This window comes from Lagopus muta, chromosome 19 (assembly GCF_023343835.1).
Source record: "Lagopus muta isolate bLagMut1 chromosome 19, bLagMut1 primary, whole genome shotgun sequence".
NCBI classification, from domain to species: Eukaryota; Metazoa; Chordata; class Aves; order Galliformes; family Phasianidae; genus Lagopus; species Lagopus muta.
In genome coordinates this window covers 505,882-519,866 of record NC_064451.1, presented here as the reverse complement: position 1 = coordinate 519,866, position 13,985 = coordinate 505,882, and the positions used below count along the sequence as shown (strand labels likewise).

Here is a 13,985-nt window from a genome sequence, read left to right as displayed (position 1 = left end):
TCTGTGTTTTGGGGGTACTTGACAAAATGGAGCAGGGTAACCACACACAGGTACTTTCTGCTCCCACCAGTGCTGGGAAGTACAGAATTGATAGTGAGCTGCAAGCTGAAGCAAAACCCAGGGTTCATCAACTGTATCCAAAATGGAGATGAATCAGGAGGACATAATTTGGTCCCTTTTTTGTTTCTCTTGAATGTGTTTGGTGAGCCCACCACAGAGGCAGTGTGCATGTTAACACTGCCAGCTCTGCCAAAACACCTGAGGATCCTCTTTAATCACCACCACTTTGCTTTTCTTTTAAACTTCCTCCATCTTCTCTTAACAGAGCTCTTGAACACAAAACGTCACAAAGCTGCACTTCTCAGGGCCAGGACTGGTGATGGCTGGTGTTCACTTGAACCTAAAGGTATCTTTCACCATCCATGAGGTCCCAACACCTTTGCTAATGCCAGATTTGAAACCCTTGTGCTTCCTCTTTCAGGTATGAAGCTCTAAAATAACTCATACTTGGACCAATCTTCTGGAACGGTTCTGGCTCCTCCTCCTTCACTTCTTCTGCTGCTATGACGGCCTGGTCATAGGGGTCTGCAAGAGAACAGAACCAGAAAGAGAGCTGACAACACCCTCAGGTTTTCCTTCTACAGCTGCACAGGCACTCAATGCTCCTGCATCTGTAATGATATTTTGATCTGTAACAAGATTTCAAAACATGAATTACAGACCCAACGATCCCTCTGTCTGACTTGTCCTTCCTCCACCTCGGGTGCCCCAAGCAGATAACAAACCCCTTCCAGCCCAGTATCCTGACTTACAGATCAATAATGTGTTGGATTTTGCTTGAAGAAACACTGAACAAACAGAGGCTGAGTTACCTTTTCTGATTTTTTTCCAGTGCATCTCCCACCTAATGATGTTTTAATGTCTGAAAGTGGGCACAGTAATGCAGAATGCCAGCAAGTCAGCTACCAGATGCTGATCAGTGACTTTCTAACATATCACAGCACAGTTCAAAGCAAATCAGTACCCAACCCACTTTATAAAATAACTTAATTTATGCCTTGAACGAGTCACTAAATCACCTGAGACATGGAATACCTGTTTCTTTGATTTTTCAGAAGCCTGATCAATTGTATTTATAACAAAAGCCTGGGATCTACTAGGGCTGGGCATTAACCTATGGGGTGAACACATCAGGGAGGAACAGAGGATGCTTTTCTCCCACTGCAATCAGTGACAAAACTCCCTGGACTCTTACAAGTGTAGAGGCAGACCTGCTGCGCTTGAACTACTGAATGCTTGAAAAGGTTTGTGAAATAAAGCACACGAAGGATCTCAGCTTACCTGCCCGGTTTTCTGGGGCCCCTTCCACACTAAAAACTAACACAGAATAGAAAAAGGAGGGGAAGAAACAAAAGAGAAATTAAATCCTCTGAAATGGCCGTGTTTTCCTCCTCTACCTCACGCACTGCTTCAGCACGTTTCAGCCCCACTGAATACACCAGGCTCTGTGCCCCAGTCCCTCTTCTTCCCATCAGCATCCACACAGGAACTATTTGAGCATGCCCAGCCCTAAAATACAAAGATTCTCATGGCCTTTGTTCTGACATGGGCACAGCCCGATGGGAAGTTCAGATGCACTCCAGCTTCACACTTGTGTTTGCTGACACACATCTGGTCCCTTGGTGGAGCCATGATGGACACTGGCTTTACAAGAAACAAGCAGAAACTATGTCCAAAGCCCTCTCCTAAGCCTAGCAAGAGCTCCCTAAGCCACAGCTCTGCAGGTACCTCTGACAGGAGCAGACACATCTGTCTCACAGCAACTTTTAGCCCAACGCATTTAATTCTGGTAAGTATGTGGCAGAGAGCAGGTGCTGCTCTTTGAGCATATTTAGGCAGGAAACTTTTTGGATAGCATTTATTTGTATATAAAAAAAAACCACTTGTTTTTTTTGAGATGCTCCAGTTAACTGAAACCTCCTGCCAAGCCTCCCTCCCTCCTCTGCCAGGTGAGGAGCAGCATCAGCAGGCTGCCAGCACCTGCAATGACAGTTTGCAGCAGCTGTGGGCTCCATGTCACAGGGTTTTAAGTGCCCTGCAAGCACAGGCAGGCAAATGAAAGACAGTATGTTGCTGCTCCTACTCCATCATGTATAGAAAAATGAAACACAGTGCTTCTGGAGGAGGGCGTCTGCTTCTGTTGGAGTGTCACTGCCTTGACCACATCTAAATTTGCACAGGAAGAACTGGGCTGAACAGCATCAGGTCACTACCACAGTAATTAACAAGAATGAAACAATACTTCTCAACTCTGAAACACTGGTTGTCACAGAGGAGCATGTTAGGAACAAACCTGTGAAGTAAGAAACCAAAAGGCAACCAACCCTTGCCCAGCCAGCAGCCAAACTGACCATTTACCTTGGAGCACTCAGCAATAAGATTTCCATCTTAATCACAAACAGGAATGCAGACGGGGGATTGCAAGGACCACAGGTCCCAGCAGAGGGTGTTGTTTTGATGCACGCAGAGAAAGGAGCCCAGCAGCCTTCTCCCTGCAGAGCATGAGGACTGTGCCTCCCCTGACAAAGGCAAGCGAGGGATGCTGCGACACATCACACGGCAGGGCTGCGAGGTCCTGCAGGACCACATCTGGCCTTCATCACATGGCACCGATGTCTCATTCTAGCTTAGGTATCTAAGCATTAAAACAGTACTCACCATCCACAGCGTGCAGGTCTCTGTGCTCTTGGAAGCAGCTATAATATTTATATTTTTTCCCACAAATGTCACACGTGTACCTAAAGTTGTCTGCAGGAAGAAGAAAAGAGGCCACTTCAGAAACCTTCAATTAAAAAGCAAGTGCTCCAGACAACACTGCTCAGTCACACACCCCACGCTGTTACATCCATCCCACGTGCCCTGTGGAATTCCTCAGGCACGCAGACAGCCGCTGCTTCACAATGACCCTGGTGAGCACCACACTCACATTTCTGCATTTCTCTTTCACAGTCAGGCAGCTCTGCTCCCCAGTGAAGCCCCACAGGACCTCACAGCAGGTCCTGCTGAAATCTCCTTTAGAAGAACTGGGTCACAGCACAGACAAGATGAGATGAACCGGCAGAACTGAACTCAAAGCCCAGTGAGCCTGGTTCTGTGTCTGTACCTACATCCTCTTTGTTCACTCCACCCCAACAACAGCTCCCTTCCCCTTCATCACAGTTACCCCACTGCTATTTGGTGTCTGCTCCCTCACGTCACTCCGCTCCCACATCCCCACGCTGCTGCAGTCCTGTGCTGCCCTGTGTCCCTGTGTGCACTCACACAGGTGGGCTGGTTCCATCCCTGCACAAACCCTGTCCCTGTGATGGATCAGAGTAAGACATCTTCAAAAAGGGAGTTTTGTTCTCCTTGCCACTGCTCTGAGGAGCACTACAGCAAGATTTGCAGCAGGCTGTGGTGCCTCTGAGTTGGGACAGTGACCTTCTGCAGGACCCCTGGAAACGCTGGGGAGATGCTGCCGGCATGGCTCCGACTCCACAGGGAACATAACGCTGAGCAGAGCTGTACCAACCCTAACACATGCCCAGCTCTCTGTCAGAGCCCTTGGGCCTAGCCACGTCAGGCTGGGGAGGGGAAGCCAGACACACAAAGATCTCGGGATGCTTATGGATCTGTTCTGCTCTGACTGGGACAGTGGAAGTCTCTGGTCCAGATACTGTGCCTATGGAAGAAGAACATCAGAGCAGCGGTGCCATACCCCGAGAACATCTTTGATGGTCAGTTTGGCGAGGTTCTTCCACCTCCTGGTATCAGCCTCATGCCCTCACCCCCAGGCAGCCACTGTGTGCCATCTGCAGTGCTGTCTCCACTGTGGCCACAGCAGCTGGCAGCCCTGACAGCTGGCCTGTTACGAGCAGAGCACATCAGCCTGGGCAGCTACAAAGCATCCTAAAACTAAAGGGTTGCACCTGAAAGCAGGAGTGAGCCAGGGCTGTGCACACTCACTGCTGCAGCTCCTCAGCCCCACTGTCTGCACTCATCAGAGAACCAAAGCATTGTTTGCTCTTATCTGCTCCACACTGCATTCTAATGCACCAGAGTATGCACACTTTTGTTTTACTTGTCCATCATTTATCTACATCAGAGATACAAATTTAAAGCTCACATGCATTGATACAGTCTAACCATGGACTTGTTTTCATGGTTCAACTTGGGGTTGCAGCACTACATGAACTTTCACTTCCCACTCTTCACTTGGCAGAATGGAAGTAGAGCTACAGCAATGCATGGGAGGACAACACCAAACACCAGGTGTTCAACAGGCAGGCACTGGAACTTTGCTTCTGCTACCAGAAAATCTTTTTATCTTAATTAGGGCAGAGCAATGTAAGCCAGACAGAAAGATTTTTATAAAGTCCAGGATGAAAAAGTCAGACAGAGCTCAGATGAACAGAGCAAGATGCAAAGGATACACTGCTTCAGGAGGATGGAGAGAAGCAAAACAACAGTGTCCAAGTGACAGAAACACAGGGAGTCACTGCAAAGATACATCTAATTACTGTTCATCAGCAATCTCACACAAGCCCCTTCTGTGGCCATACAATGGTGCAGAGGGTCTTAATCTACCCAGGGCCCTACGTGACAACAAAGGGAATCTAATGATTCCTAGTGACTACCTGTGTACCTGCTGTGAAAATATACAGTCAATTATGAGCAGAGAAAATTCATAACGAGCCATCAGTAATCAGTCCCACATCACTGGGTTCCCGAAGACAAGAAGCCAACCTCCTTCTTGAAGACTAATGAGCCATGCAGCAGATAACTGAACTCTAATTCTTCAGAGGAGTACCTGATGTCGAGCACTTTCAATATCTCTGTTTGGAGGAATAAAACTGCTACAGCCTTAGCTTGGAAGCAAAGCGCTCAATAATCACACTCAATGGAAGGAAATAAAAGGAAAGGCTGGGCACATCACAGCACTGGGGTAGCATCTCACAGGTCCAACAAGCAAAGCAAAGCAAAGCACAGCTCCTGTAACTTGGGGTGGCACTGCCAGGGCTGAGCCTGACTGGGTGACTACCTCCTTCCCTGGGCAGCATGGGGAAATGAAAGCACAGACCAGGTGCAGACCAGGAGAACAGGGTTTGATTCGCTCTGTTAGGGGACTGCTTTCCCTAAGGAAGAACAACCTTCATCACGGGAAGTGAGAGTTTGTTCCAGCTGGTGTTGGTACAAAGCTGTTTCTCTCTGTGATAGCACTCAGCAAGCAGTGCCAAGTCGCAGATGTGAGGAGCAGTGTGGAGAGCACAGCAGCAGGCTGCTGGTGTGAAGTGAAGCTTTCCCCTCTCTGAGCAGCAGTTACTCTTGCAGGGCTGCTCCACAGTTCCAAGCTGTACGCAATAGAGCTGTCATTGCTGGCAGCTCAAAGACACCTCCTGTGCTCCTTGCAGGCACAACAGCTTCCTTAGCAAGGAGCTCAGTGAGCACAACCAGCCTGCATGTGCTGCTGGACAGCTTCTAATGATACCATGTACCCTGCACCGGGCAGGGTAGGATCCAGCCTGGGCACCACACCTGCTATACACAGCAGCACAGCTGGCAGTGGGAAGAGCTACATGGGACTCTTGCAGGTCCACTGCCTTTGCTTATGGCTGATTTTGTTGATTACTGTTTAGGTGACAGTCCAGCATCCCTGCTGCAAGCTGAGCAAGCACTACATTACACTGCCACAAACCTAGTTTCAAAACATTTAACAGTCAAAACAAAAAACACAACAAACTCCAAAACACAATTCCTCCTTCATGCTCATAAGTCTTTCAGAAGGGAGCACGATTCAGGAGGAGCTGCAGCATGACAGCCCTATACCCGCAGTCAGATGGAATGCACGCACCGAAGGACAGCATCACCTCCACAAAAAGGGCATGTAACAAAGCAGCTCTTTGGATGTGAAGGGCTGGCATACGAACACAGCCAACAGGCTTTGCAAGCACCCCAGCTCTGGGATCAGAAGGCACTTTCAACCACTTTGCTTGCAGTACAAGCCAGGGAACGCGCTGCTCTCTGCCTGCCTGCAGGGCTGCTGCTGGCAGTGCTGTCGTGTGGTCTGTGCTCAGCAGTGACTCGTGGCTCCTGAAACACCGCCCCAGGGAGCAGCAGCCAGGCCATCTTTCTTCCCAGACGCAGCGCTGAACAGTTTGAGATCTTTTAGCTGTTTTGCTTCAGAAATCCAGCAGAGAAAAAAACACGTATTTCATTTTGACAGGAAATAGCATGGGCAGAGAGTACGTGCCTAGCAGTGGCAGGCAAAAGAGACTTTGTTCTGCAGGGCACTTGGCCCAGGACCTCCGGATTCTGCTGCTGTAGAAACCCAGAAGGGAACAATAGCAATCAGACTTGTTGAAAGGTCAGGACTTCTGTATCGCAAGCTAAAAATACTGATCAATTAAATTGCCCTCAGTGCAGGAGTCTGAGACCACACAAAGCACACAAACTCAAATTTCCACTGGGCTGTGAGCTATGCACAACATCACAGGAACCCAAACTGGAAACAGTTACACAGATGATCCAGATGACAGCCTTGCAAGGATGAGATCACACCGCCCGCTGAGCGGCACAAACGGATCTCTGCACAGCAGGCTGTGGGATGCCCAAGGACTTCCCCACACTGAGCAGTAAGCTTTGCCTGCCCCAGAATCACGGCTACCTTTGGCATGGAAGAAGCCACAGAAGCGACCTGCCACAGGAGCTCTCACAGCAAACAAGGCACTTTGCAGATACTTCTCAAACTTAAGTGATTCCACCCTCAGAGAGCACAGCACAGACAGCTGTGCGTTTGGGAAAGCCTCCAAATGTGGAAATGGAAATCCGGTGAACAGAAGTTACAACAGCCTGCTGAACTGCTGCTGAAACCCAGCAGCGCTCCAAGCTCCTGGTGTGCAGAAAACCAGCAGTGTATAAGAGGGCAATCTGCACAGCACCACAGCATTACCTGCCCTGCTCCTCCTTTCCAGCAGGAGGTTTGGGAATGATGAGGAAAGCACTAATCCTCAGGAATCCCTCAGGATTCCCCAGGAACACCCAGGCTGCCCAAGCGCTTCATAAAGCCCAACCACATCCCTGCCAGGGGAGGCAGCTGGATTTCTTACAGCTAAGCCTGCTGCAATGGGTTGAGCTGTCATCTCTACGAGGTTGTGATGCTGCTTTCAGAGCAAGGTCTCTATGACAACGAAGTGACAGCACTGCCCTCCAGCCAAGGGCAGTGGGTTGTGGACAGTCTGTGAGACACCGCTGCTTGGTATCACATCCCTGGAAAGCTGCAGGCAGATGCTGGAGTGCTGAAGTGTCCTGCTGGTGGTGAATGAAGCGGGCTGGTGAGAGGGCTGTGTAGGACACACCTGAACATCGTCTTTCCTGGGATGTCTGCTGCACTGAAAGGAACAAGAACCAACACTCCACTGAGATCCAAAGCCACCATGACGAAGCCACTTGATGCAAACAAAGCAACAGGAAATACAGGAATTTTCTGAGGTACGTTCTGCTTTTCCACCATTGGAGAGCACCTTTCTGAGCTGTGTCCAACATGGATGACCTGAGCAGTATCCCTAGAAGACGACTCACTGTACAGCTACTGTCTCCTTAGAACAGAGCCAGAGAAAAACTATCTGGGACCCTCACTCAGTTCTGTGGCACAAAGAGTTCAGAGAGAGTTGTCTACTGTCTTTCAGAAGCCAGACGGGCACCTGGAGAGACAAGGTGACATTTATGGCTTCCTCAGCTTGCAGGATATTTCCCAGGCAGATTCAAGGCAGTTCCTCTGACCTTGCCCTTCGGCATCTTTAGGAGCTCCCTTCTAGATACCAGACTGGGGGGAGACTGGGAGCAATGTATGCTCACTGCCTGCAGCCCTCCCTCCACTCCTCACTCCAGCACTGCAGTTGGGAGCTTTATACCTGACATTTTACAGCCAAGGAGAGAATTGCCAGTAAAATCAGTGGCAAGCTGTTACACAGAGCTCGATTCAAAGGTGTCCAATGGCAAAAATTCCTTGGAAAGCCCGAAGTCAGCAGCAGTCCCGCAAGGGGATTAAAGTATCCCAAGTTATGTTAGTAAAGATTAAATAATCATAAAATCCAGAAACTTGGAAAGGAGAGAATTCCTTGCACACAAAGGCTCCAACGGCTCCACTCCTAAGTTGGGGGTTAGGAAAAATCCTTCCCTGTGGGCTATTCCAAGATCACTCGTTTCATGATCACTTCCTTCCTTCCCATGAACGTTTGGCCTCTGTCACAGCAGACATTTATTTAGGCACACGTTGGCCTGGCCTAGCATGGCACTTCCCATGCCTCTCAGCAGGGCTCCTAAGCGACAAGCCAAGAAGGCAGGCACAAAGCTGCAGGCAGCCAGGCCACCTTCAACCAGGCAGGCTGTGAGCTGCAGGCAGGCACAGGGCTCAGCAGCTGATTGCACCTTACAGCACTTCACAGGATGCTTTCAAGTCAGTGGGCAGTGAATTCTCTGAGTTCCTGATGCTTTATCCAAAGCACACATCACCTGAGCAGTCAGCATGATGGATATTCCTACACTGTGCATCCAGGGCTGGATGCAATCCTCCCTGTTGGGAACCCAACACCAGACTAGCAGGAAATTCTGCACAGTGCGGAATTATCCCAAATCCACTGCTGACAGCCAGCCAGCCCTCCTTCATCACAGTGATGGTCACACTGGGGTGGTGTTTTCCTTCGCCTTCCAGGGAGGACGGAGCTCTGGGCTGTGCTCACTGGATGGACAGACAGAAAACTCTTCCCAGGGGCTGCCTGGCTGCTGCACGTCAGTGTTTCCTTCTACACTTAAAAGTACACTGAAGTTTAATCAAAACAGACGGCAAGTATCAGCAATTTAAAGTGAAAATATTATGGCATTTTGCAATTATCCCCCAAATCAGCATTACGAACAGGATGTTTGGATTCCGTGCCACAAATCAGACATGCCAGACAATATAATTAACGCCAGCAGATCGAGTTTTGTGCTTATGTCATTCTGGTGTCAATTCGGGGCAGCGCCGGATCCTTTTCCATTTAAATTTCATCTCAGTGTAAGTGAAAGAATGCTGGAAAGAGAGCGCTGATGTTCTCCTACCAGAAACTCAACAATCTGCAGCATCCACTCTGCGTAACAACAGTACACCTGTACACACCTCACCTGCTGATGCAATATCATTTCTTTTTTGTTCACACTAACACGGATGCTGAATCCTCACCACAAGTGAAAAATTCAATTCAGCCCATACTGCGGAATTATGCACAAGATACAGTAAGAGCCATTTTATTGTCAACTCCTTTGAAATCGGAAGGTTTGGCTGAGAAGTACACTGCTCACCTGCTCACAGCTGCCCAGATTCAATGATGTAGCACGATGGGCTGCATGAAGGAAAACAAATCTCATCTGGACTTTTTTCTTACTCATTTGTCCTTGATTAGAAATGTTGTTACTGCGATTTCCAGATGGGGATTCACAGATTCCAAAGTGGAAAGGAAAAGTGATAGTTAAATGACTGAGCAGCCCTGAGGAAGAGCTCTTGGCACCTTAAACTTCACACTGGGAATGACAGAGGAGACAGGAAAGCCTTCTCTCTACAGCTGTCCAAGATAATCCGGAGGTCGAACCTTTATGCTTAGTTGAAAGGAGGAAATCTTAAGAACACAATCCCTGCACTGTTCTGCCCTTCCTGGCTACCGAGACCCTTAAAAGTGAAAATCCTGAGCGCCATGGTGAGGCAGGCTGGGTCACACAGCAGTGCAGTCTGCTGCACCTCCTGGCTTACAACTGACTGGGATAGTGCTTAATACATTTCAAAGATACTTGAAGTAAGAGTTTTGTGTGCTATTCTGCTATAATGTTGCTGAAATGCTCAGCAGAGGAAGGGGCAGGCTGAAAGAATCTGGAATAATTAATGGCACTGATGTCTGTATACCTTTTCTGCTGCTAAATTTCAGCTCACGTTGGAGCATGGAAAGCGTATCGCTTCCTGATGAAAGGGACGGATGTAATTCTATCTTCAGAAAAGCTCTACTGGCATTTTCAGGACAAACTGATGGATGAATGGAACATGGGATTACTACAGCTCTTACCCTTTCTATTAGAATAAATGTATTTTTCCTTCAAGTTTGTTGCCTAGGAATGGTGAAAGAGATTTGCTGCACGGTATAATCCAGATTTCTGTAAACATGGTCTATTTGCTCACAATCTGAGAAAGAGGGAGAAATTTTCTTTCTTTTTTTTTTTTTTTTTTAATAAGATCACATGAAATTCACAGATATACAGAAAAGTTGAAACCTTCTTTCTAAAAACTCAGACTAAAACTACACAGAAAGCAACTGGTCCTTCCCAGAGCTACAGAGCTGCAGACCACAGCCTCAGTTCCTTAGTGCTTCCATGACATCCTCTTCCTGCACAGGAATTTATCATTCTTGGTCTCAGACCGTTTGGAGATGAATGCATTCATCTACTCGTTAGGCAAATGGGAATCTAAAGAGACTTTACCTACTTAAAATGCAAACGCCTTAAAAAATAAAATCCATTTTTATAGCTTTCCCCAAGGAGCAGGAGTATTATTAAATAAGAACACTGGAAAAATTAATCAAAGTTGTAAATGAGTAACTGCTGGCTGTGGCACGTGTACGTGGGTGCGCAACCACACACTGCATTGACATCAGGCTGTACTGGTGCAAGGCACGAGGGGGTTTCACCACAACAGTGACACTGCCCATGTTTCACTCTGTTAATCCCTAAAGAGTTAAAAGAAATCCAGGGAGACCTCACTGCAGCCTTCCAGTACTTGAAGGGAGCACATAAACAGAAGGTGGTACAGCTGAGGGTGGATGGTGATAGGGCAAGGGGGAATGGCCTTAAAGTGAGACAGGGGAGGTTTAGGTTGGATATTAGGAGGAAGTTTTTCATCAGAGGGTGGTGAGGCACTGGCACAGGTTGCCCAAGGAGGCTGTGGATGCCCCTTCCCTGCAGGCATTCAAGGCCAGGCTGGATGTGGCTCTGGGCAGCCTGGGCTGCTGGTTGGCGACCTGCACATAGCAGGGGTTGGAACTGGATGAGCACTGTGCTCCTTTGCAACCCAGGCCATTCTAGGATTCTATGACTCAACAATTCTAACAAAGGCTAAAATATACTGTAAGGAAACATTAAGGCTGCAAATTTGAATATTTAAAACTAATGAAGACATGTAGATGGTCAGGGCTCTTCCCTAACCTGAAATTAACAGCAGCAAACTACTTACAAGTCCTTCCATCACTGTTCAGAACGCTGAAATCGCCGCATCCTGCACGTGTACGGGCTGTGGGCAGGGAAACCCTCATTCTGAATACATTAATTTAATGGGTTGAATTCACAACTTTTAAGATGTTTTTGCACATGTGAGGCATTAACACCACGCCTCTCAAGCTAACGACTGCAAGGCGCATTCCAGCCCACATCCTCACTCCTAACCTTTCACTGCTTTTCTGAACAAATTCCCTTTCCGCCTGAACTTTCTCATGCTTAGTCAGAGCCCAAAGGGAAATCTGTTTTTAAAAGCTCAGGCCAATCTTTCTTTTCTTTTTTCATTTATAGGGTTGTGAAGTATTTACTATTTAAAAAAGAAATAAATTACTTTTCTTCCTCCAACTAAACAATGTCACACAGCAGAGACACGCTCAGAGCCACCATCCTGCCCACAAGTAATGACTCCAAACACGTTTGGCTAAGACCCTGGAAAGAAAGCCACAGGTGAGTTTGCAGCCTGCAGCACCCACAGGCAGGGAGGGGAGCTGGCACTGCTCTCAACACTGCAGTCAGTGCTATGTGCTGTGCCCAGCACCCAGCCAGAGCACCAGCACCAGTGGGACACTGCTGGTGACAGCACAGGTACAGCCCATTCTCAAGCAGCTCAATCCCCAGCACCACCGACCTGGTGAGAATCACAGCCAGCTTTCCAGGAGTCCAAGAGCACCGCAAACTAAAAGCTATCTTGCTACACCACCAGTACCTGATGACTGAAGAAATCAAGTAATCAGAAATGGCTCGCACTTGGTACAGCATCTGCCAGGATGTGCAGCAATGCAGGTGCTGCAGCACGAGGCTTGAAGGCAGGCAGCTCTGCTGTGCCTCCAGTGTGCTCCCTAGGGCCCAGCTCTGAGCCAGGGGCGGTGACAGCATTCAGTCAGCAACCCCAAATCCAAGGGACACAGTGCTGCATCTGTCCGCGCATCCATCTGCAGCTGGGGCACCTCTTCTGACAGCCACCTTGGTCCCCCTGCATTGCACAGGCACCTGACCTTAACAGCATCTTTTAACCCTGTGACACCACAGCAGATGCTGTACATCACCGCCCTCCTTGCTGTTTCCTCTTGTGTGCCACTGAATGCACATGTAAGGCTTGCTGACCAGCATTCCATCCCCAGGCTGCACTGGTGACCCTGGAGCTGAAGCACTCCTCATCATTTCACCATAGCAGCATGCTTTCCATCAGCTTCTAGCTTTGCAGGTAAGAAGAGTGCAGCCCACCCACTTCTCAGTCTCTCATTAAGGGCCAGTTCTGAGCTGCAGAGATGCTGAAGCCTGGACTGTATCAAAAAAACAACTCCCCTCATTTCCAGCTGTGCTCCCTTTCCTGGAGGAGAGATCTGTTTTTCTCTCTGTAGGACATGAACACCTGAGTAAGCCTTCCATTATAAAAGCTTTATACGCCCAATGCAGTAAAGCAGCGCTCGTTAACAAGAAAAGCAATTCATAATACATCAAAAAGTCGCTCTAAGTTGGGAACTTTGGTCTGAAACATTTGGCAAACAGCATCACCTGCAAGACTGTTCAAAAATTCTTTGCAAACAGGAGAAATGGGCTCCAACACAACAGACACGTGCAAGGTAAAAAAGCAGTCGTGTTATCTGGGTCAGTGCTGGGACCCATTGGATCTGGACCATGATTTCTCAGCCTATGGGGCTGTTCACAGGATGCACGAACACGTTAAGAAAACCGCTTCCATTTCTGCTAGCATTTAAAGAACAAATCAATGAGCTGCCAGGCACACAACGGTCTGGGTTTGCAGGCAGGATCTGCACACTGCACCTCCTGCATAGTGGGGTCCACTGAGCTGCACAGCAGTAACCTGCAGGCAGCAGAAGCACCTGCTGTAAGCATCTGCTCTTGAGAAACAGTTCAAAATTCGGCTTAGCCTCTTATCCAGCACTGCATGTAAACAGAAGTTGAGGATGGAGACAGAAAGAACAGGATTTGCCAGAAATGACCATTAGCGGTCTTCAAACCTGCAGTAAGTGCCACAGATTTGCCACAGTGACAAAGTGTGACACTGCCAGGAAGGAAAGCAAGGGAACTATTTGAACAGAACTGTACAAACAGTTCTGAGAGGAACTTCTTTCCCTGTTACTTCCTGGCACTCTGCAGAGTACATGGCTGGGGCAGTGCCTGCATCACGGAGCAGCCTGCATGCCTGGGAGCGCCGCCTGCTTTTAAATTACTACACCTTGGGGATCATGGCCCTCAAAAAAGCACATCACACCACGTCATCAGCTGGCTTGCCTGGATTCAGCCACACTGATCAGCATACCACAGATAAAATTCATGCTCTGCAAATCACTTCTTTCTGACTTTTCCCACTTTTCACAGTATCAGTATTAAAAATTCCAGGAAAGGTGCAACTCTTCTCCATCAGTGTCACATCCACCCTGTGCTTGAACACCTCCAGGGACGGTGACTCCACCACTCCCTGGGCCAATGCCCAACCACTCTTTATGAGAAGAAAATTTTCCTAATACCCAACCTGAACCTCCCCCGGCACAACATGAGGGCATCATCTCGTCCTATCGCTGTTACCTGGGAGCAGAGGCTGACCCACCTCACCACAACCTCCTGTCAGCAGTTGCAGAGAGCACTGAGATCTCATCTGAGCTCCCCTTCCCCACACTGAGCCATTGGTCTCA

General features: G+C 48.4%; 1 protein-coding gene across 16 annotated transcripts in view; it reads right to left on the bottom strand.

Moving 5' to 3' along the window:
- ZNF618 (zinc finger protein 618) overlaps positions 1 to 13,985 on the bottom strand; it is a 141,883-nt gene that overhangs the window by 33,568 nt on the left and 94,330 nt on the right. For 14 of the 16 annotated variants that reach the window (XM_048966480.1, XM_048966487.1, XM_048966476.1 and 11 more), the window contains 3 exons: positions 2,719 to 2,808; positions 1,342 to 1,377; positions 508 to 585 (listed from right to left, as the gene is read on the bottom strand). In XM_048966480.1, coding sequence (XP_048822437.1) covers positions 508 to 585; positions 1,342 to 1,377; positions 2,719 to 2,808 — 204 coding nt within the window. The remainder of the gene's footprint in view (positions 1 to 507; positions 586 to 1,341; positions 1,378 to 2,718; positions 2,809 to 13,985) is intronic. The other 2 variants (XM_048966477.1, XM_048966481.1) reach the window with 1 other exon arrangement.